At 44.7% G+C, this 20,505-nt stretch overlaps 3 protein-coding genes across 7 annotated transcripts in view; 2 read left to right on the top strand and 1 right to left on the bottom strand.

The window, feature by feature from the left end:
* The window catches only part of mdn1 (midasin AAA ATPase 1), a 41,879-nt gene extending 34,000 nt beyond the window's left edge, over positions 1-7,879 (bottom strand). Inside the window, 20 exon segments of the mRNA XM_084699306.1 lie at positions 67-180; positions 284-380; positions 1,673-1,817; positions 1,918-2,021; positions 2,131-2,342; positions 2,449-2,509; positions 2,600-2,748; positions 3,448-3,560; positions 3,649-3,744; positions 3,894-3,975; positions 4,860-5,065; positions 5,230-5,344; positions 5,431-5,534; positions 5,672-5,803; positions 5,889-6,098; positions 6,212-6,404; positions 6,522-6,629; positions 6,729-6,953; positions 7,058-7,284; positions 7,623-7,879. Of these exon segments, the coding sequence (XP_084555432.1) occupies positions 67-180; positions 284-380; positions 1,673-1,817; positions 1,918-2,021; positions 2,131-2,342; positions 2,449-2,509; positions 2,600-2,748; positions 3,448-3,560; positions 3,649-3,744; positions 3,894-3,975; positions 4,860-5,065; positions 5,230-5,344; positions 5,431-5,534; positions 5,672-5,803; positions 5,889-6,098; positions 6,212-6,404; positions 6,522-6,629; positions 6,729-6,953; positions 7,058-7,284; positions 7,623-7,718 (2,789 nt within the window). The 5' untranslated portion in view covers positions 7,719-7,879.
* A 95-nt stretch (positions 7,880-7,974) lies between these two features.
* casp8ap2 (caspase 8 associated protein 2) lies at positions 7,975-16,975 on the top strand. 4 transcript variants are annotated; one of them, XM_084699307.1, is made up of 11 exons: positions 7,975-8,099; positions 8,394-8,487; positions 8,969-9,076; positions 9,346-9,420; positions 9,600-9,703; positions 9,808-9,882; positions 10,017-10,132; positions 10,243-13,085; positions 13,193-15,719; positions 15,935-16,034; positions 16,147-16,975. In XM_084699307.1, the coding sequence occupies exons 3-11, from the start codon at positions 9,022-9,024 to the stop codon at positions 16,207-16,209; spliced, it is 5,958 nt and encodes a 1,985-aa protein (XP_084555433.1). In that variant the 5' UTR covers positions 7,975-8,099; positions 8,394-8,487; positions 8,969-9,021; the 3' UTR covers positions 16,210-16,975. The 4 variants fall into 4 exon arrangements, with proteins under 4 accessions (XP_084555433.1, XP_084555434.1, XP_084555435.1 ...); XM_084699308.1 differs by having other exon boundaries at positions 7,985-8,099; positions 8,289-8,487; XM_084699309.1 differs by having other exon boundaries at positions 7,985-8,112.
* A 145-nt stretch (positions 16,976-17,120) lies between these two features.
* Positions 17,121-20,497, top strand: gja10b (gap junction protein alpha 10 b). Of its 2 annotated transcripts, XM_084699319.1 has the most exons (3): positions 18,700-18,884; positions 18,997-19,499; positions 19,597-20,497. In XM_084699319.1, the coding sequence occupies exons 1-3, from the start codon at positions 18,851-18,853 to the stop codon at positions 19,633-19,635; spliced, it is 576 nt and encodes a 191-aa protein (XP_084555445.1). In that variant the 5' UTR covers positions 18,700-18,850; the 3' UTR covers positions 19,636-20,497. The 2 variants fall into 2 exon arrangements, with proteins under 2 accessions (XP_084555444.1, XP_084555445.1); XM_084699318.1 differs by having other exon boundaries at positions 17,121-19,499.
* Positions 20,498-20,505: the final 8 nt, after the last annotated feature.

Raw genomic sequence — 20,505 nt, 5'->3', positions numbered from 1 at the left:
AGATGAAACCAAGAATGCACAGATCCTACACATGGCGTCTCAGAGGGAGGGGCTTGTCATCCTCACCTGATGATGCCGCTGATGACAGCCCTGGAGGGGTTCAGGCCTTTCAGGTAGTCTGAGACCAGGATCCTCAGGTCCGACTCGTTCTCCAGCTCCTCCACGTACAGCTCGGTGAACCTGAGAGTGGTTTGGGACACCAGGAACACGAGGGGAAGGTTGTGAAGACGCTCAGTGGTTCACAGTCATCCCCCCCCACCTGGTTATCTTAAGAGCTTCTCACCGGTTCCTGATGCCCAGGGGGAGGTCCCTCTTGCCCACGTCAGTGGCTGGGTTCATGCAGGCAAACAGACGGAAGTCTGGATGGCGAACGATAGGCTCTGCTCAAAGAGAAGAGGGAAGGTGATATTCCCATTGCAGCATCAAAAAAACACATCTTGGGTCGGCAAGCGCAAAAACAGAAGGGAGTCATTGTGTGCATTGCAGTCCTTTAGATCCTGCACCAGCACAGCACTTAAGACAGACCAAGGGCTTCATTTAGGATCGTGGTGCAGGATTGTATGATCCTGTCAGGGTGCAGTATTGAGATCATGGTGCAGGATTGTATGATCCTGTCAGGGTGCAGTATTGAGATCATGGTGCAGGATGGTATGATCCTGTCAGGGTGCAGTATTGAGATCATGGTGCAGGATGGTATGATCCTGTCAGGGTGCAGTATTGAGATCATGGTGCAGGATGGTATGATCCTGTCAGGGTGCAGTATTGAGATCATGGTGCAGGATGGTATGATCCTATCAGGGTGCAGTATTGAGATCATGGTGCAGGATGGTATGATCCTATCAGGGTGCAGTATTGAGATCATGGTGCAGGATGGTATGATCCTGTCAGGGTGCAGTATTGAGATCATGGTGCAGGATGGTATGATCCTGTCAGGGTGCAGTATTGAGATCATGGTGCAGGATTGTATGATCCTGTCAGGGTGCAGTATTGAGATCATGGTGCAGGATGGTATGATCCTATCAGGGTGCAGTATTGAGATCATGGTGCAGGATTGTATGATCCTGTCAGGGTGCAGTATTGAGATCATGGTGCAGGATGGTATGATCCTGTCAGGGTGCAGTATTGAGATCATGGTGCAGGATGGTATGATCCTATCAGGGTGCAGTATTGAGATCATGGTGCAGGATGGTATGATCCTATCAGGGTGCAGTATTGAGATCATGGTGCAGGATGGTATGATCCTGTCAGGGTGCAGTATTGAGATCATGGTGCAGGATGGTATGATCCTATCAGGGTGCAGTATTGAGATCATGGTGCAGGATGGTATGATCCTATCAGGGTGCAGTATTGAGATCATGGTGCAGGATGGTATGATCCTATCAGGGTGCAGTATTGAGATCATGGTGCAGGATGGTATGATCCTATCAGGGTGCAGTATTGAGATCATGGTGCAGGATGGTATGATCCTGTCAGGGTGCAGTATTGAGATCATGGTGCAGGATGGTATGATCCTGTCAGGGTGCAGTATTGAGATCATGGTGCAGGATGGTATGATCCTGTCAGGGTGCAGTATTGAGATCATGGTGCAGGATGGTATGATCCTGTCAGGGTGCAGTATTGAGATCATGGTGCAGGATGGTATGATCCTGTCAGGGTGCAGTATTGAGCTCACCTGTGTCTCCACGGTCCTGCAGCACCAGAGAGCCAGCGCTTCCCTCCAGGAGCCCGCTCAGACACTCCAGGGTTTCAGCCGCCGCTAGGTTGATCTCATCCAGCAGGATCCATTCTCCTTTCTTCACCGCCTGGGCCAGAGTCCCCTACACACACACACACACCCTCAGTAAGGATCACAATGTAATGGGTGAGTAACACTGGTGTGAGGGGAGCGAGGTGCGTCTGTAGGGATCCTCGTGTTACCTCCACAAAGGCGAAGACCATGGCCGTCTCGCAGGCCTTGATCTGCAGCTGGGTTTGGCTCAGTCTCAGCGCCAAGCCCTCCCACTGCTCCTGCAACAAGGCAGCTGGGGGAACACACAGTCACACCACGGGAACATTTACAACCGTCCAGAATCAAGGTGTGGAATGATCTGTTCGCTTATAAAAGGTGTTTTTAATATCTGGAGGTAGTACCATTTGATTTTTCTTGCAACTCTTTGGTGAGGGCTGACTTGCACACGTGGTCCATGAGTTTGAGCAGGTCCTGCCAGCGTTTGCCCCTGAAGCAGGTCTGCACATGACCCAGGAAGGTCAGGTTCTGCTTGCGGGAGTACGACTGGGAGAACAGGTCCTCAAAGGCCTCGCGCAGCGGCAGCAGGATCAGCTTGTGGTCCACAGGTTTGTACCTGGAAAAGATCCGCATCAGCAAGGAAAAGTGATGGACCCCCTTCTGATCAGGTCGGTGTGGGACTGTGCAGGTAAGAACCAGCCTACAAGGCTTCAGCGACTCACCCTCCCAGAAGATCAGCAGTGTCGCTCTGCTGGTTCATGTTTATCACCCTCAACCTGTGTCCTGGAGGGTACGGAACAAAGGAAAGGGACGTGTTGGAGTTTTCAGGGGAGTCTGAAGGAAGGCCAAGGGACATATGAGGCTGTGTCTCACCTGTAAGACCAGCCAGGTACTGCACGGTGGAGGTTTTGCCAGTGCCGGTCTCTCCCACCAGCAGGATGGGCTCTCCCTTCACCGCACACACAGCCAGCTGCTCCAGCAGCACCGCAGACGGACGTGTGGCTGCGAAGGTCTGCTTCTCACTATCAACACCCAGAAAAAGACACATTTGGATTTTTACTTAAATTTTCTTCTCTATTTCTAACCCATACTCGAACTGGAAACAGGTCATTTTTAATTAAACACCCATTTAATGTCATTATTTCACTCACTATTGAAACAACTGCAATCAATAAACACCCATTTCATTCAATTCACCCACTGTCAAAACTATTCATCAAACACCCATTTGATTTAATTTAGTTCATACACTGTTGAAATTATTACAATGGGACTGCACTTTAAAGCCAAGAATGCATTTCAGTAGACCTGATGGGGTACAAGAAAGAATCAATCGTTTTGGGGGATTTGCTTAGAGACAGAATATTTGTTGGTTTACCATAGTGTACTTAAGGATCAATTTGATGTTTATTCAATTTACCAGCAGGGAGTCTATCTGCTCTGACTAAATGTTGGCACAGTGACAGACACAGGGACAGGCACAGTGACTGACACAGTGACTGACACAGGGACTGGCACAGGGACTGGCACAGGGACTGGCACAGGGACTGGCACAGGGACTGGCACAGGGGCTGGCACAGGGGCTGGCACAGGGACTGGCACAGGGACTGGCACAGGGACTGGCACAGTGACTGGCACAGGGGCTGGCACAGGGGCTGGCACAGTGACTGACACAGGGACTGGCACATGACCAGGGAGGAGAGGCAGGATGCCCAACTTACACACAGAGCCGGACCACTTCGTTCTGCTTCCGGACCAGAGCCACTCGGCCCACAGAGGCCTCCAGCTCGGTCACTGAGATGCCAGGCTGGTACATCTGGCAGAAGTGCTGAGCCTGGGAACACAGTGACCACAGTACTTTATGGAACATGTCCCTGGTACGATGAGAGGTCTGGAAGCAGGCGAGGGAAGCGCTGTGGTACCTTCTCTTTGGAGATGTTCAGCTTGCTCCCGATGACCTCAGCCACTCGCAGACGGTTCTCTGGTCGTGACAGCATAGCTGTGAAACAGTCAAGAGCCTGGAGCGGGAAAAGCAGACAGGAGATTAAAAGAAGAATATAAATACTTTAGAAGTACATCCATGCTAATGTAATTGTTTCTAATGGTCTGCATTAGAAGTATTGAAACAGGTTGACGTAATTGTTTGATGACTGGATTGAGACCGAACCTCCAGGAAGACATGTTGTGCTGTAGCTGAAGAGCTGCTGTCAAAGTTACCGGTGATTCTCTCACACCACTTCAACAAGTCCCTGTAAAGAAGCACAAAGAAACAAGATCAAGTACATGAAAATACGCAACATATGTGTCCTGACCATGTGTCAAAGATACTACAGCAGAATGGCCTGGCCAACTTTGTTTTGGTACATAAAAAAAAATAGAAAACATTACACCTGCATTACAGATCATAAACAGTTCAAGGCAGCACACATAATTAAACTGCATCGATCCATGCAAACAGAACACAACTAAAATGACAGAATATAGTTGTCAGCATATCAATTCATGTGTGTAAAAAAAATTCCCTCTTCAATTCTATAACTAAAAACATTCTATTAGCCTTGCTTTTGTGAAGCTATGCAGGTAACAGGTAAGTAGACAGACAAGTGGTCAATGTAAATGTAAGAGTATACATTTGTTATCTAATCGGGTTGTCCTAAACTGACACAAGCACCAGTAGTCAGTGCCCAGTCCAGGACAATCCAATCAATGAGCCATCGACCGCAGCAGCACCCAGTGGAAAGCTAATGAATGTCCTTGGGGCTGGCGGGTTGTTTCAGCTGGGGAGGGCGAGGGCACGCTCCCCTCAGACACATACGGGACCAGCACATCCACATCTCTGTCTGGGACCTGACCGCAGGACTTGGAATTATGGGCATGAAAATGGATCTTATTCTTGTGTGCCAGAGGCAAACTGTATTGACAGGTGAATGGGTTCATATTTCAGTAGTGAGACTACCACAATAGCAATGAAGCAGAGGACAACAACAAAGTAAACTACCATTGCTTCTGTTTGGATGGTGATTTTTTTCTAAGAAATTGTTAAATAATCTTCCACCAATAAAGTTTCTTCTATTTCTATTTCGATGCCAATCATGGAAAAAAATACGGACCAGAATCAGTTTGTCTGTCCTACCTGAGGGACAGGTCTCTTCCCTCTAGGGATGTGGTTTTCTCCTCAGGCTTATACTGGGCCACCTCGGGGTCCTGCAGGCTGCCTGTGTGGCCGTGGCTCAGAGACGCAGGGCTGTGTTCACCGTGCCTCTCCCCCGTCAGCTGGCAGTAGATGTCCAGCAGTCGCTCCACCACTACGGTCAGGTTAGGGTACCTTGTCACCAACACCTAAACAGCCCAACAGACACATGAACGACACAGTAACGTCATGACAACAGCCTCCGCTCCCCAAAGACGAGGAAATAGTTAAAACACACAACTACTAACATCCAGCAGGAGCCAGACTAAGGCAGACTGAGGGTGAATGAACTCCGCGCTCTGGGACAGCTTACCTTCTTTAATTCATCTCGCACCTTATTTCCCATCTGGAGTTTAGTCCAGTACTTGTCCAAGAGAGAAGCATGGCTGTTCTGTGGCCTGTACCAACTTCCGTTACCATAATACATCCTACAAATACACAACACTCACCATTCATTTATCAGTCCACAAAGTCAATAATACACAGATTTTTATTAAAATATCGATTTGTATACCTTCTCGTGGCAAAGAACTGGAAGCCTGGAGAAACATCTATGCAGTCCTCCCGTCCTGGAATCATCAGCTTCTTATTCTCCATCAGAGGCAGTAGAACAGATATCTGCAGGAAGAGCACAACACCAGGGCCAAGAAGGCAACCATTACACACAGCCATAACAGTCAAGAGTATTCTACATTCTATTTCCCTATCTGATTCATGAGTTTCCTTTGTGATTATGGAAGTGAACTTATTCTCACCACATCAAGAGGAGCATGGTCTATGTCTTCCAGCAGGATCCAGTGGCCTTTGGACACAGCTTGTGTCAAGGTGCCAGGCTGCCAAATAAACTTCCCTGGGATGTCTGTACACCGGTACATCCCTAGTAACATCTGCAACCAGATTATGATTAGACTCACTGTGACTGCAAATGTGCAATATCAAACTGGTATGGTTTTATGGCACTGTTTGGCTCACTTTGCTGTCAGTCTGATCCCCAAGTTGAACCTTCAGAATTTCTGTGGCATTTGTATGGCCGGTGACGGATGCCATAAACTCCACAAGGGCAGTTTTACCACATCCGATTGGCCCTTCAAGGAGAACAGCCTTCTGGGAGGCCACCGCCATTGCCAGTCTGCGCATGTTGCGACAGGTTGAATCCACAAGCACCAGTTCCTTTGGGTTGGCCTAAAGAAAGGTGCAAAGAAAAGATAAGAGATCCACACAAAAACACACGATTAATCACATTTCTGAGTGACATAATAGCCCACATAAGAAAACGTTAAACATAAATGTAGTACCTGCTCTGTGTGCTTGGGAGAGACCCTGGGCAGCACCACCCCACACACAGCCACCACATTCTGGGAGAGGTCTTCAGACACCACCTGACCCCTGGTGAACTTGTTTGCCTTTTCCTGGCGCCACATCACAGTACCCTGATTGGCCAGGACAAGGGCTTTTTCGACCTCCAACTGCTGCGTTTCCTCCAATGACCTTCAAGACGATAAAAACGAGTCAGAGCCTGACAGCAACAGAACTTGAGGCTGATCGCATGTCGATTATGACGTAAAAACAATCCTTCATAACATCAGCCAATCAGAATCGACATACTTAATCTTCATGTGGAGGATCTCCTCGCTCGATAGCACCTTCCTCAAGAAAATAGTTTTCTGATTGTCCGTCATATGAGACACCAGGGCCAAACACTGGGCTGTGTACCTTCACAGCACGGCACAAAAAAAACAAGTGTTATTCTCATAAATAACAATGTTTACAACATGAGGACTGGAACAGGTAAGAGGTAGGCTGAGTACGCACCCTCGGACCATGACGTCACTGGTGAGGAGCTGAGACACACAGGCGCTCCAGTCCCAGAGGACCCGGAACTTGGCACGGTCGCTCTGGAGGAAGCGGAGGGTGGCGCCCATGAGGTCTCGCAGCTTCATCCTCCTGGGCCCATACTGCACGGACGAGGACTCCTCGCTGGTGAAGAAGAGCCTCTGAAAGACCGGAGGGGCGGTGTCAAAGTACCTGGCAGCAAACCTGCGGAGGAGGAGCGTGAAGGAGAGGATGGAAAAAGACATGAGTTGTTCGTTGTGTCACGGGATACTGATGGTCATCGGTGAGGATGCATGGGGTAGACTTACGCCTGTGCATCCGGACTAACAAAGAGGAGCTTGCTGAGGGCAACACACAAGCGCTCATGAAGATCGTGGTTTATTGTACCATCCGCTTTGATCCTCTCCCTGTTCCTCTCAAGGAGGTCAAGGATGAGGGGCCGGAGGTGGCGGGCGATCAGGAGAGTATAGTCTTTCTCCAAGAGGAGCTGGGCAAGACATGACAGAATACTTTGTCTGTCTTGTTGACTCCATATCTGCAGACAGGGATAAGTCAGTTAAGTCTTAACATTAAAACATACTTGAATCCTGACACGTTTCATTTCCAAACCATCATCCGTTAATTTCGTGAACAAAACGTGCTTAAAACGTGCTTTCAGAGTACACAACATTAAAATTGTGATGCACAAATATCTATTCTTATTGTGTGTGAAGTCGTAAAACGATTGATTGAAATATAAATAGACATTGTCAATTTTGAGGAGGGTGGGTTTGATAGATCAAATGAGGTTGCGCTTTCTGTTCGGTTAGCGTAAATAACTCATTATAGAAACAAAATCCAGTTTCTAATGAGTTCAAAGGAATTCTACCTTACCTGTTTTGCCAAGTATTTGCTTAGTTCGTTGTGGTTTTTATCAATATGTCTGGATATGGTACCCAGTGATGACAGGCTCAATTCTAAATTTTCCATCGTACCATTTGTCGTTTGTGGAACGGCGATCTACAACGAAATAAACGACAAATTATTAACAATGTAATATGTTATATTCTTCGTTGACCAAATAGTGGGGTACATCACTTGCTTGTCTGTCTAGGTTGTATCACAACACAGCAAGCACGTTCCCGTCACTGTTAAAATCCAGTCCACATGTGAGTAAATGAGAAACCCTTCCGGGTCGATTGTCTGTGCCAACGTCGCCTGAATGAATGACGCGAAAAAAAGCGACAATACATTAGGATTTTAATGTAGATTCAACTTGGATTGCGAGAGGTCCTGAGAGATCCTCGTCCTATAATTGTTTATATAGTAATGGTTGGACATCTGATAACAGGTCAGGGAAGATTGACAAAGGTTAGCGATTAAGGTATCTAGCTATAGCTAGTGTTTGATCCTTGGCCTGTGCTCTTTCACTGACAGCGTCAAAAATAGTGACGACAAAAGTGAGGCAAACTTATGGGTATGGATAGATGTTTGCCATATTCCTGATAATAAAATGGTCGGCAATGTCTTTCCAAACATTTGTATTTATTAATAAAACAGGTGCTGTACGGGCATATAGCGGACAACAACCTGTTTAGACGTAAATGTATAGTCCCGGAAGAGGCTCTTGTGTTCACCGCGGGAAAATGTCGTTGCTTCCTGCAGTGTAAGGACGAGGGTTGTGTTAGCGCGCCAGTGATGGTAAACATACAGAACAAGAAGCCGAACAATAACGACTCTTGACTAACATTTTCAGATGGTAAGTGAACAGTACATCACGTTCAATACATTTGTGACAGATAATGGACATGAGCTGTATTTTCTTAATATCGACCGAGCTGGTTGCAAGCTATGCTTTGAGACCTTAAATCTGAGACCATATTAATGGTCGTTTGTAGCTATAGCCACTAGCTTTCATCTGGTAAACATGTCAAACTTGAATACAATTGTGTGTGTGGGTCGCTTTATATCAACCAGTTACTGTATTTTGCCGTTTCATTCTACTTAGCCGTTGCAGTTCAATAACACAGTTGAGACTAATCTAGAGTTACTGTCAAATACCCTTCAATCTGCCCCAGCAGCTGCTGTCTTTGTTCGTGTGGTAGCATTCTTCCTACTACTAGCAAGACGTTTACAATACTTGTTAATAGTACTTGAATAAACGTTTTCAAAGAAACTTTCAATGTGTTTTTTGTTTTGTTCTCTCATTCATAATAACATACCAACTTTCATCTTCCCAGCTGTTTCTGTCTCGACCACCATTCAATTCAACTGTTGATAGATTCCAGTCAGGATGGAGGGAAATGTAATTGATGACCTATATGGCAATTTGAGCCAAGACCAATATTGTAAGTAAATCTAATGTATACATCTTAACTGCCATCCCCATGTATTGTGCCTCAGTACATTGTTCTCAAAATGCAATGAAGGAGTAAGGTTAGAAAGGTACATTTGAAAATGTGCACCTTAGGAGGTTCTCTGATAATGTAAATGTTCACCAAACTCTGCCTTATGATAATGTTTCATAAGACTTATGAAAAGTATTTGACATGTCAAGGGTGTACTGTAAAAAATTGTTACTTGAGCAGAAATGCGACTGACTATTTAATCCTGTCAGGCTCCATAACCACATACAATGAAGATTCCATGGATATATATTCTGGCTTGGATACAAGTCCAAGAAGTAATGGAGGTACACACAAGTTACAAACATTCCATAAATGTACATAGAAATATCATAAAAATGTCTAAGAAAGCCTGTTTGGCAGTTTTTTAGTTTGTTATTTTAACCTTGCTTCCCCTGAACATTATATTATAATACTGGTGTTATTCAATGTTACCTAATCTTTATGTCGTTGTCGTCTTCATCAGAAACACCATGCTCAGTCGTCTCACCACAGCTAAAAGAATCTATGGATTTATATGAAGACATCATTACAGAGGAACAGCGGGGTATAGAGTCTGCTCAAACTGAGGTATGACCTTGAGAAGGTTCTTTTATACGTGCCTAAAAGAATGCCCTCACTGACACAGATCTTGCTCTGATAATAAAATACAGATGTTGACCTCCTAATTTCAGTTAAAAATAAGATTCATTGCGGCACAAAATCAAGTTGAGGAGTTGCGAATGAGACTGCTGCAGATGGAAACACAGGTACATCACCACACACTGGCTATTTTGATGCATTGATATCCCGTCAAATAAAATGTTTTGTGTTTATTACGATAAAAAAATATGTGATGTGTGACACATGTTTGTTTTCTGTGTGTGGTGTTTTCATCGTATAGAATACTGCACTCAACACCGAGAACTGCTGTCTCAAGAAGAACATCTGTGCTCTCATCAAAACTGCTAGGATGGAAATAGTGCGGAAAGATGAGGAGATAAAGAGGTTGAGCCAAAGGTGAGTGCAGTGCAATGATTAGCAAATGATCTTTCTCTCAGTGTACACCAAGTGTTTCGACCTGTGTAATCATGTCATTGATTATTACATGTTTACAATTGTTTACACAGGTCAGGGAGAGCTTATGTTCATCATGCACCTCATATAAATGGTACGAGAGATCCAGTTTCAACCAGACTTAACTCTTTGGGACACAGTAGGTCTTCAGGACCTTCTAGGCCTCCTCCCATCAAACCTCCTGGACTTAGAAAAGACTGTGCTTCAAAGGATGCTGCTCCTCCCAAACCGCGCCCTCCTCCACCTCCTTCATCTGTTCCTCCACCACCTCCTTCATCTGTTCCTCCTCCTCCACCACCTCCTTCATCTCTTCCTCCTCCCATCAAACCTCCTGGACCTAATATAGACTGTGCTTCAAAGGATGCTGCTCCTCCCAAACCGCGCCCTCCTCCACCTCCTTCATCTGTTCCTCCTCCTCCACCACCTCCTTCATCTCTTCCTCCTCCTCCTCCACCTCCTTCATCTCCTCCTCCTCCTCCTCCACCTCCTTCATGTCTTCCTCCTCTTCCACCTCCTTCATGTCTTCCTCCTCCTCCACCACCACCTCCATCTCTTCCTCCTTCATCTCTTCCTCCTCTTCCACCACCTCCGTCGTCTCCATATCCACCCCTTCCTCTTCAGCCCCCATGTAAAAAAAGAGACAATGTCTTTCACCAAACTGATGCCTCAGATTCAAGACTCCCTCCTGATGTGGATTCAAAGTATTGTACTGCAAGAGACTGTAAAGCTCCAATGAAACAGACAGATTTTTCCATCAGTAAAGCCAGCACAGACTCTGCTCCTGGACACAGCCTGTTAGACAAACACAAGCAGCCCAGTCATAAGGACGAGAAATCTGAACATTACAGAACATCAGATTCAACAGAACGCAGGCATAAAAACCCAGTGGAACCTTATAAAGAATGTCAGGCAGAGGACAGGGGCCGATCACACAAGACGCATCGAGAGTCTGGAAGATATAATTCCAAGTCGAGAAAAGACAAATACTGTTCTCTTGATATTGAAGTGGACAGGAGATCAGAGAAGTCTAAAAGCCCGCCACCAGAATCTGTAAATGGCGCAGTGTTGTCAGCCCATAAGTCTAAGACATCTTCTAAAAAAAGTTCAGAGCTGCATTCAAAAAGCAGTGGTAGGGAGCTTCGTCAAGATAAGGATGGAGATGGTAGAAGTTGTAAAGATTTGAGCACTTCAAGAAGGACTCAGGATGTGGTTGGTTCAAGTCGGCGTAGTCTGACTGAACGGTCCAGTGAGCCACTAAATCACAAGAGAGGAGCCAGCCTATCAAGTGACCATCGTAAGAAAGAGGAGAGGAAACGAAAAGATGACAGAAAATGCAAAGACAAGAAAAGAAGCCCTTTGACAGACACACGGGAAGAGCGTGAGCAGAAACATAAGGAAAGGGAGAGGCGCAAGAAGGTGCCTGACGGTAAGGAAGAAAAGTCAACATCCGGGTGCCCAGACGTTTCTCCAGGGGAGCTTAAACTGTCTGAGAAAGTCACTGGAGAGGAAAACAGTCCAAACAGAAAACTGAGTTTCATGGAAACTCTGAATCTCACCCTGTCACCTGTCAAAAAGCCAAGACGGCCCTCTGGATCCAAGGAGCAAGGAAGCTCTCTCCCTGAGGAGGATGAGGAAGACCCATCAATGGAAAGCTGTGGTCAGATTGACATGGAGGACTTCTGTGTCATAGATGAAGTCCACAGTGACTCCATGGAAATCCACAGTAGTCAATCTGCGGTGGAGATCAATGAGCCCTTAATAGACATTGCAAAGCATGTAGCCTCAGATGGAGCAGTGTCTCTTGACCCTGCTGGTATTGACTGCCTAAGTACAGGTGAAAAACCATCAGAAAAGAGTGACAGGTCAGAGGCTATTACAGAGATTAAAGCGATACATGATCCCATCAAAGACAGTCTGAAATGTGATGTTGCAGTTTCCAAGGTCACAGAGGATCCACACAATCCAGAACCACTTGAAAATAGGTGCCTATCTGCTCCGGACAGTGAGCTTGTTATGGAAACTAATCTGCAAAGCGTAGACATTTGCCATATTGTGGAATCTAAGAATCCACCTACTGCAGCTTGTTTTACTGAGAGTCAGGAAGACACTCAAGTGTGTCACTCCACTGACAGAAAGAATATCCCTGATAAACCGGAAGAATCCATTAGTCTTCTGGATAGTTGTGCTCTTACTTTAAATGCTGAACCCTCCTGCGTCTTAGTATCTAAAAACCAGCCTTCGGAAACAATTGCACAAGATGCAGTTGACGCAAGCTGTGAGAAAGATCCTGCAGTTAAAGATGAAAAGGCAAAGATCAATCAAGAGAGTCAACAATTGGCATTCCCCATCCAACCTGAGGGCTATTCACTACCACTGTCTACCTCTTGCAGTTCTTTTGAAAGTCATGAGAAGCTTTTTCCACTTAGGGAAAATGGTTCAGTAGATGCGAATGTGGTGTCCAGCACAATAAGCATCGAGGTTCCTCCACAAAATGATCTTGCATGTGAGACAAATCCTGAAGTCACACTGTTGGATAATGCAGCATACGGGCCCATTCATGAACAAAGTTCACCACCGGGCACAATTGCAGTTCCAAGGGTAAGCAGTACCACAGACGAAATCCTGCCATTGGAGAACCTCAGCACTTGTAGGGTCCAGTCTCCAAAGTTCTCCTGTAAAACTGACTCTGGTTACGCAAAGAATCAAGAGGGGAAGGTTGAGGCCACTAGTTCAATACCATTGCTCTACGATGAGGAGTCCATGATGAAGACATTGAATAGTCTAAAACTAATTCCAGATCCTGTTAGTCCTCTAACCAGCCCCATCCGCATAACCAGGAGAAACCAGCCCCACTCTCAAGCCAACAAGCCAGCTCATGTGAAAAGTCTCGGGAAAGGTATGTACAGTTTACATTTATTTCTCTATACGTATGGAATTACTCATGCCTAGTTAGGAATTGCAGAAGCCATATTGATAATGATGCTTTTCTTTGTCACCTCTAAGATTTCTCCAGTGTCGTAGTGGATGCTACTTCAACTAATTTGGGTGTGAACAAAGAGAACAAGAATTCTGGTGGCCCCATGCTGACCAAAAGCCAAACCGAGGATGAATTGGAAGAGGGTGAAATCATTAGTGAGAGTGATGAAGAGCAATGTCCAGTCTCATCTCAGGATGAAAGGCATACAAAGACAGATCAGCCTAGTCCTCAGTCCTACAGGCTGAAAAAAGTCTCTGAGAAGTCACTTGCTGCATCACAGGAGAGTCCTAAAACTATCAGACAAAACGTAACTGCATCAAGTGGAAGCCCCTCATTGAATAGAAGTCGACACAAAACGATTTGTCTTCCAACAGCTACAACTTCTGTGTTAAGCACTGAGGAAGTTATGGATATGATTGGTAAGATTCGCCACCAAGTCAGGAAGAAGTATATGAAGCTCCATAAAACCTTCCATATGAGCAGCTTTTATGGCATTGTAGACAATGCCCTTGTTTCCTTTTTGGACTTTGTCGACAGGGTCAACTTCAGTAAGTTCTGTGACCAAGGTGATGACCTTAAATCTAGGCTGAAGAACATTATGTCAAATGTTTTAAACAAAATATCAAAAAACGGGATCGTCAACCGCATATTTGAACAGCAATCTGAATGTCTGAAAAAAAAGCTATGGAACTTTGTGGATGTACAACTAGACTTTATGTTCAAGGAAATCCGGGCTGCTCTGGCAAGTGTTTGCAAAGCTATAAAGGAAAACTTACCTTCAAGTGCAGACATGGATGAGAAGCTAAGTAAAAATAAGAATTCAACAAAGCCACTGAAGTCGCCTGTAACCATAAAATCAAGGCCAAAATCACAGCAGGCAAAGTCACCAGTAAACATAACATCAAGGCCAAAATCACAGCAGAAAAGGTCCCCTGGAACCATAACATCAAGGCCAAAATCACAACAGAAAAAGTCACCTATGACTATAACATCAAGGCCAATAATGAGGCAGCCAAAATCACCTGTGACTCCAACCTCAAGACCTAGTGTGAGGCAGAAAATGGAGGAATCCAACTCAAAGAGAACTATGTCGGTGGGACTTGGAAGTAGAGGTAAAAATATTAAAATGACTTTTGATAAAGATGAAGAAGAGACATCTGCAAACACATCAGATCACCCTTCCATGAAAAACGCCATAGAGATGTTACCTCAGCGAAAAACACATTCAACATCTGCAAAGGAATCTACTTTGGTGCGCCGAATATCTCGCAGCAACTCACTCCATGACAAGTCAGACTTCCAAATCCTCACAGAACAGCAAGCGTCCAGCTTAACGTTCAACCTGGTTACGGACACACAGATGGGAGATATATTCAAGTGTCTTTTAGATGGCTCTGATCTCCTGGACACCAATATCTCTGCTGTGGACTGTCATGGCTGGCCTGTCGGTACCCCTCGCAAGGAGGCTCCTACCGCGGAGCACCTCTTGAGCATCACCACCCCCACAAAAGGGTGTTCGCCTTCCAAACTTATTGCCACATGGTCGGCCATTTCACCTCGTAAAATGTCTCCCTCTCCAAACGGCAAACTTCACATTCCTGTTAATCCAATTATGTTTGATGAGAGCTGCATGCTGGAGGTTCCCTCTGGGATTGGGCCATCGTCCGGTGTGTTTTCCCAGAGGTCCTATTCCATTCTGGCAGAAGACCTGGCTGTGTCCCTCACGATACCTTCTCCTCTCAAGTCTGACAGCCACCTCAGCTTCTTACACCCAGTTAACGGGGAGCCCATGTCTGCGCCGGACAGTGTCATCAGTGCTCACTTCAGTGAGGATGCCCTCTTGGAAGAGGAGGATGCTACTGAGCAGGACATCCACCTTGCCCTCGATACAGACAACTCCAGCTGTGGATCCAGCGATGGCAGGAGTAGAGAGGCAGCCGCTCCTCTTCTGTTTCACTTCAAACCTCATCTGCCCATGCAGGCAGTGGTGATGGAGAAGTCAAACGATCATTTCATCGTAAAGATCCGACAAGCTGCCACCAGGGCTTGCATACCTCCAGGCGATGAGGAGAATCTGACCAAAACAGGAGAAGAACAGTCTAGCAAAGGCTGTGATCCTGTCACACCTGCACCTGCTGTGGATGGAGAGCTGGCTCCGTCTTCAGAGAACAGTTCCTCCAGCCTTCCTCCAAGCACTGAAACTGGAAATGGTAATGCAGTGCTTGAGGTTCAGTCACAAGCATCTGGTGAAGACACTGAGGATCCTCTCAGTAAAACATGCAGAGTCCCATATGTCAACCAGAGTGATCCAAAGACTGGTACCAAACGAAAGAAGGCTCAAGTGGAAACCAAGGCGAAACGGGTCAAAAAGGAGGTTCATTTGGGAAGAAGTAAGCAGGAGAAGGTTTTCAGACATTCCAAGGAAAAGAGAAGCAGAACGCCCAGGAAGGAGAGAAGCAAGGCTGCATCTCCCACAGTACAGTTATCACCTAACAGTCTGTCTGCCAAGAACATCATCAAGAAGAAGGGCGAAGTTGTGGTGATGTGGACTAAGTGAGTTGCTCTTTTGCCTATTTTGTCATGAAAGGGAAAACTATTTGAATTATTTTGATTTATATATTTTATTTTTTAGTATTTGAACTTCCCTCAATTCCCTTATGGATTCCCTGTATTGTTTTTAGCTACTAGGATGAAAAAAAGTAACATTTAGATACTGTTCATGTAGTTTAGAATGAACTATCCATTAAATCTGTCTCTTTTACCCCCAGGAATGAAGATCGAGCTATTCTCCTTGAACTGAAAGTGCAAAGGGCCTCAACAGATGCCTTCTCTGCCTTGTCAGACAAGCTGAACAAGTCACCAGCTCAAGTATGCCTCACCATTTATAATGGGAACCCAATACAATCAGCCAAACCAACACATTATCAACACTTTGGGTCAAAGCATCTCAAATGACACAATTCTTATTTTACATTTGCAGATTGCTGAAAGATTTGGCCAACTCATGAAGCTTTTTAAGAAGAAGGAGAAGATGGCAAGCTGACCTTTCTGAAGATGTTTAAAAGTAACTTGAGTGTGCGGTACTCAGCTCTCCCGTGGGAAAGAAGACTGAAAGCGGCACCTGTCATTTGGAAGTGTTACAAATGAAATGTTACTGTTTTGATCTGTAAGGACATCTGAAACATTATTCATTTAGCAGACACTTTCATTCATTTGAAGCAATATCAACACAGTTGTAGATAATTAAACCGAGGATTTACATTCTTGAATGCAGTGTTTCACAATATAGCTGTTCTGGTTTCATTTATTGCACTTTTGTATACAGTATCTTATTTTGTTTTGAACAATACCATATCTCTCAACTTTACATGAATAATTATGCAGGTTGTACAGAATCCTTTTTTGAGAGTTTTACAGTGAGTACATTTTGATCTTACATTTAGTTAATTAATTTCTTTAGTTTTACATTAAACAGTATTTAATTTAAAACTAAAGTTCACCTTTAGTGCAACAATGTTTAATGTGTGAATGGGTTTCATGTTCAATAGTTTTCTGAGTCCAGTTTCTCTAGCCAGCACACCAGAGAGGGCCTTTTATAAATGTTATTTTTATATGAGTCATTGCCTGGGAAAATGATATTTCCTGTGTGAAGAATGCTAATCCATTGTGTGTCATTGGGATGATACAAGTAGAATTGGCCACGGTTTGCTGGTTTGTCTTGGTATGTAGTGAATGAGTGACATGTCATAGTATTAGACAATGTTAATATTGTACATTTGTCAATGAAAATAAAGTTTATTTATATATAATGGTGATAATCTTTTATTTTTAAATATTTTAATGCTAAATCACTTTAAAGACTATGGGGAAAAAGCCATTTCCCCTCTTCTACAGCAATGCTCAGTGACAGAAAGTCTGCAAGTAAACTAAAACAGTAAACACTAAAACAGCACATTTCAAAGCTCGCTGAGTAGTACTGTTTCAAGGTTGTACTGGCTCCAGGCTCATCACTATTCACAAACTGGGCCACAGAAGAAAGGGAATTAAGGTCAATGCCAAAGGGTACACTTGTCCACCAATGCTATCCTTTAACTCCATTCAACTATGCTTCACCCGCGGTAACATGACTGTTATTCGATAGGATTCCAGACGAGGTTCCACTGAGGACCACCCTTTTTGGGGTTGTCTGGTAGTTTGGCAGACAGAACACAGTTCCTAAAATAGCATATTCCCTTATGCCCCTTATCAGAAATCGGACATGGCTCATCGATCAGTTTGTCTGGCTCGATGTGTTGCCCAGTTGATTAGAGGTCATTTTTATGAAATCTGTTCTTCTCCTTAAACATTCCCTGTAAATTCCCAACAAGTTGGTTTCACCACAATTGTAAATGACAATCTGTTTGGAGATAGAAAACAGTGGATGTATTGACATTCTAAGTTAGGCCATGGACTGGTTGGCACTATTGGTAACATGTCCTGTATGGTGTGCTTCTGTCAACACTTATGTGGTAAAACTAGCCTCGGGCTGTTGTCCATTCGTTTGGTGGGTCGATCATTGCATTCTATGAGTTCAGTTTGCAACCGATTTGAAGTACTCTGAAAACAGACATGCACACAGCGTTTCTCTCCAGGCTCCTCAATGGATAAGACTGAACCCCACAAGTGGAGCATCCTCTCACTTATAATGGCAATACGCTGAAGCAAGGGAAACAGACCCTAGTTCACAAGTAAGTCTGATGTTAAATTGTTAATGTATGATGCTTGCCCTAGATGAATTCAGACATACATTTCCAACCTGAAATAGATCATTTCAAATTTAAATCCATTCAAAGGATAGCTTAAAAAAATACATATATGTATGTATTTTCTGATGAGTAACCATGATTAATCATTCTTACAGCATCTGGATATGAGACACAGAAGATGGGGGATTGGAATTTGCTTGGCAGTATCTTAGAAGAGGTACATGTACACTCAACAATCGTTGGAAAGATCTGGCTCACCATTCTTTTCATTTTCCGGATGCTGGTTCTTGGTGTGGCTGCTGAGGATGTTTGGGACGATGAACGCAGTGAGTTTGTGTGCAACACAGACCAGCCCGGGTGCACGAACGTCTGCTATGACCAGGCTTTCCCCATCTCTCTCATACGGTACTGGGTCTTACAAATCATTTTTGTGTCTTCTCCTTCTCTGGTATACATGGGGCATGCACTCTACCGATTGAGGGCGCTTGAGAAAGAGAGGCACAGAAAGAAAGCCTTTTTGAAAGCAGAGCTGGAGGGAATCGAGGGCGCTCAGGAGGAACTCAAAAGGATCGAGAGAGAGTTGAGGAAGCTGGAAGAGCAGAAGAGGGTAAGGAAAGCGCCACTTCGGGGCTCCTTGCTGCGCACATATGTTTTCCATATCTTGACCAGATCAGTGGTGGAAGTTGGTTTTATAATTGGGCAATATGTTCTGTATGGTATAGGACTTGATCCTCTGTATAAATGTGAGAGGTTTCCTTGCCCAAACAGTGTGGATTGTTTTGTGTCGAGACCAACTGAAAAGAACATTTTCATGGTCTTCATGCTTGTCATTTCTGGTGTTTCGTTATTCTTAAACCTCCTTGAGATATTTCACCTCGGGGTGAAGAAGATCAAACAAAGTGTGTATGGAAATCGTAAATATGGAGACGAAGACAGCATATGCAGATCCAAGAAAAACTCCATGGTGCAGCAGGTTTGTGTTCTGACCAACTCCTCGCCCCAGAGGATGGTCCAGCTCACACAGACGGCCTACACAGTGGTTCCTGGTGGCCAGTCTGATGCTGTGCCCGTCTACATGCCCACAGCCGCCCCTCACACCCAGAACGGAGCTGACCCACAGCCCCGGCAGCTGCGACTTCCCAGCCAGGCAGAGCTTCACTCTCTGCGGCAGTTCGGGGCGGTGGAGCGCCGCTACACCCTGGACAACAGGAACCACTCATGCAGCAGCGATGACTCCAACGGCCCCAAGGGTTCAGGACACCCACAGCACTGCGGAGCCCAGCCTCGGGCCTCTCTGAGGGCCAGCCACATGGAGATACCGGCAGCCCTGAGGAACTCGCAGCGCAAACAGAGCAGAGTCAGCACTTGCAAGGACTACAGTGACGTGAGCGACTCTCCGGATAGCGGCCACTACCCCACAGCGAGGAAGGCCAGTTTCATGTCCCGTGGGCTCTCTGAAAGCAAGCTGGCCAGTCCGCCCGACAGCCCTGGCTCTGGGAGCAGCCCAGACACAGAGGCCAAGAGACTAGCGCAGGGGGAGAGTCCTCCTATGACTCCACCTCCAGCCAGCGGACGGAGAATGTCAATGGTAAGTCGCCGTTTTTTAGAAAAATTGAGGGTTCTTTTCACGTATTTCTGAATCAAAGATTCCATTTATATTCACTGTGCATAATTCCCTCTTTCAGAGCATGATTCTGGAGCTGTCTTCAATTATGAAAAAATGAAACGACGCCTGGACCAGAACAACCAAGCACTTAGGAATACAGTACACTTATCGCAAAGCGACACTCCCCTTTCTCATTTGCCAAATTGTATTCACAATGACATACATACAGTATTGTGGATGAGCATTGACAGCTTCAGTACAATTTTCCTTTTGTGGGTATTTACCAAAAAGAGCACATTTAGATTTCTTTGTCACTTCTTTGCAAACAATATCTGCAGTATCAGATCTCATAGTTTTTTTTCTTGTTGTATAATTCCATTTTTTTATATTAGTTAAATGCAAGCCACTTGTTTTTTTGTTGAATGTTTTGCACACTTCAAACAACATGTTACTCAAAGAGTGAAACAGAAAATAGGTAGCCACATCCAATTCAATGATGAGTTGATGAATGAATTATATCTTTACAATTTTGGGTGATGCCAAAATGGTCAGAAGTGCAGAAACTGAACTGCACAAAAACAAAACAAGAACAATATGTTGGTTATCATTAGTGCCATACCCAGAGGAACTGATTCTCATAAAATGAGATCAAATCCAATAGTAGCAGTTTATTTACAGGTAATAACTTCTGTGACGTAAAACTTCACATTATGATGATATTGTTTATCGTAACATTTGATATGAGAGGAAAAAGGGGTCCCTGGATCCTTAAAATGTTTTTAAAGGTCATTTGGAATATCTTGCTTCTTTCTAGTGTTTTTAGGCCACTTTATATGCCTTTTTCTAATAAAAAGTATTTAGATTAATTATTTATCCTTTTTTCTTATTTGACTGAATGGTTTGTTGGTGGATGAAGTGATACGGAATAGTTTGGTATTTATTCATACTGAACACTTGTTTGCATCGAAAATACTTTCATAAAAGAATA

The sequence above is a fragment of the Hypomesus nipponensis genome, chromosome 6, assembly GCF_054491055.1.
Source record: "Hypomesus nipponensis isolate SF chromosome 6, ASM5449105v1, whole genome shotgun sequence".
Taxonomy (NCBI): Eukaryota; Metazoa; Chordata; class Actinopteri; order Osmeriformes; family Osmeridae; genus Hypomesus; species Hypomesus nipponensis.
This window is presented reverse-complemented; position numbering and strand designations above follow the sequence as displayed.

Bases quoted from the DNA above. Each gene is read 5' to 3' on its own strand.
- gja10b (XM_084699318.1), top strand. From the start codon at position 18,090: ATGGGGGATTGGAATTTGCTTGGCAGTATCTTAGAAGAGGTACATGTA. The intron at 19,500-19,596 runs GTAAGTCGCCGT...TCCCTCTTTCAG, and splicing joins GCGGACGGAGAATGTCAATG to AGCATGATTCTGGAGCTGTC.
- casp8ap2 (XM_084699307.1), top strand. From the start codon at position 9,022: ATGGAGGGAAATGTAATTGATGACCTATATGGCAATTTGAGCCAAGAC. The intron at 9,421-9,599 runs GTACACACAAGT...CGTCTTCATCAG, and splicing joins AAGTCCAAGAAGTAATGGAG to AAACACCATGCTCAGTCGTC. The intron at 16,035-16,146 runs GTATGCCTCACC...TTACATTTGCAG, and splicing joins TGAACAAGTCACCAGCTCAA to ATTGCTGAAAGATTTGGCCA.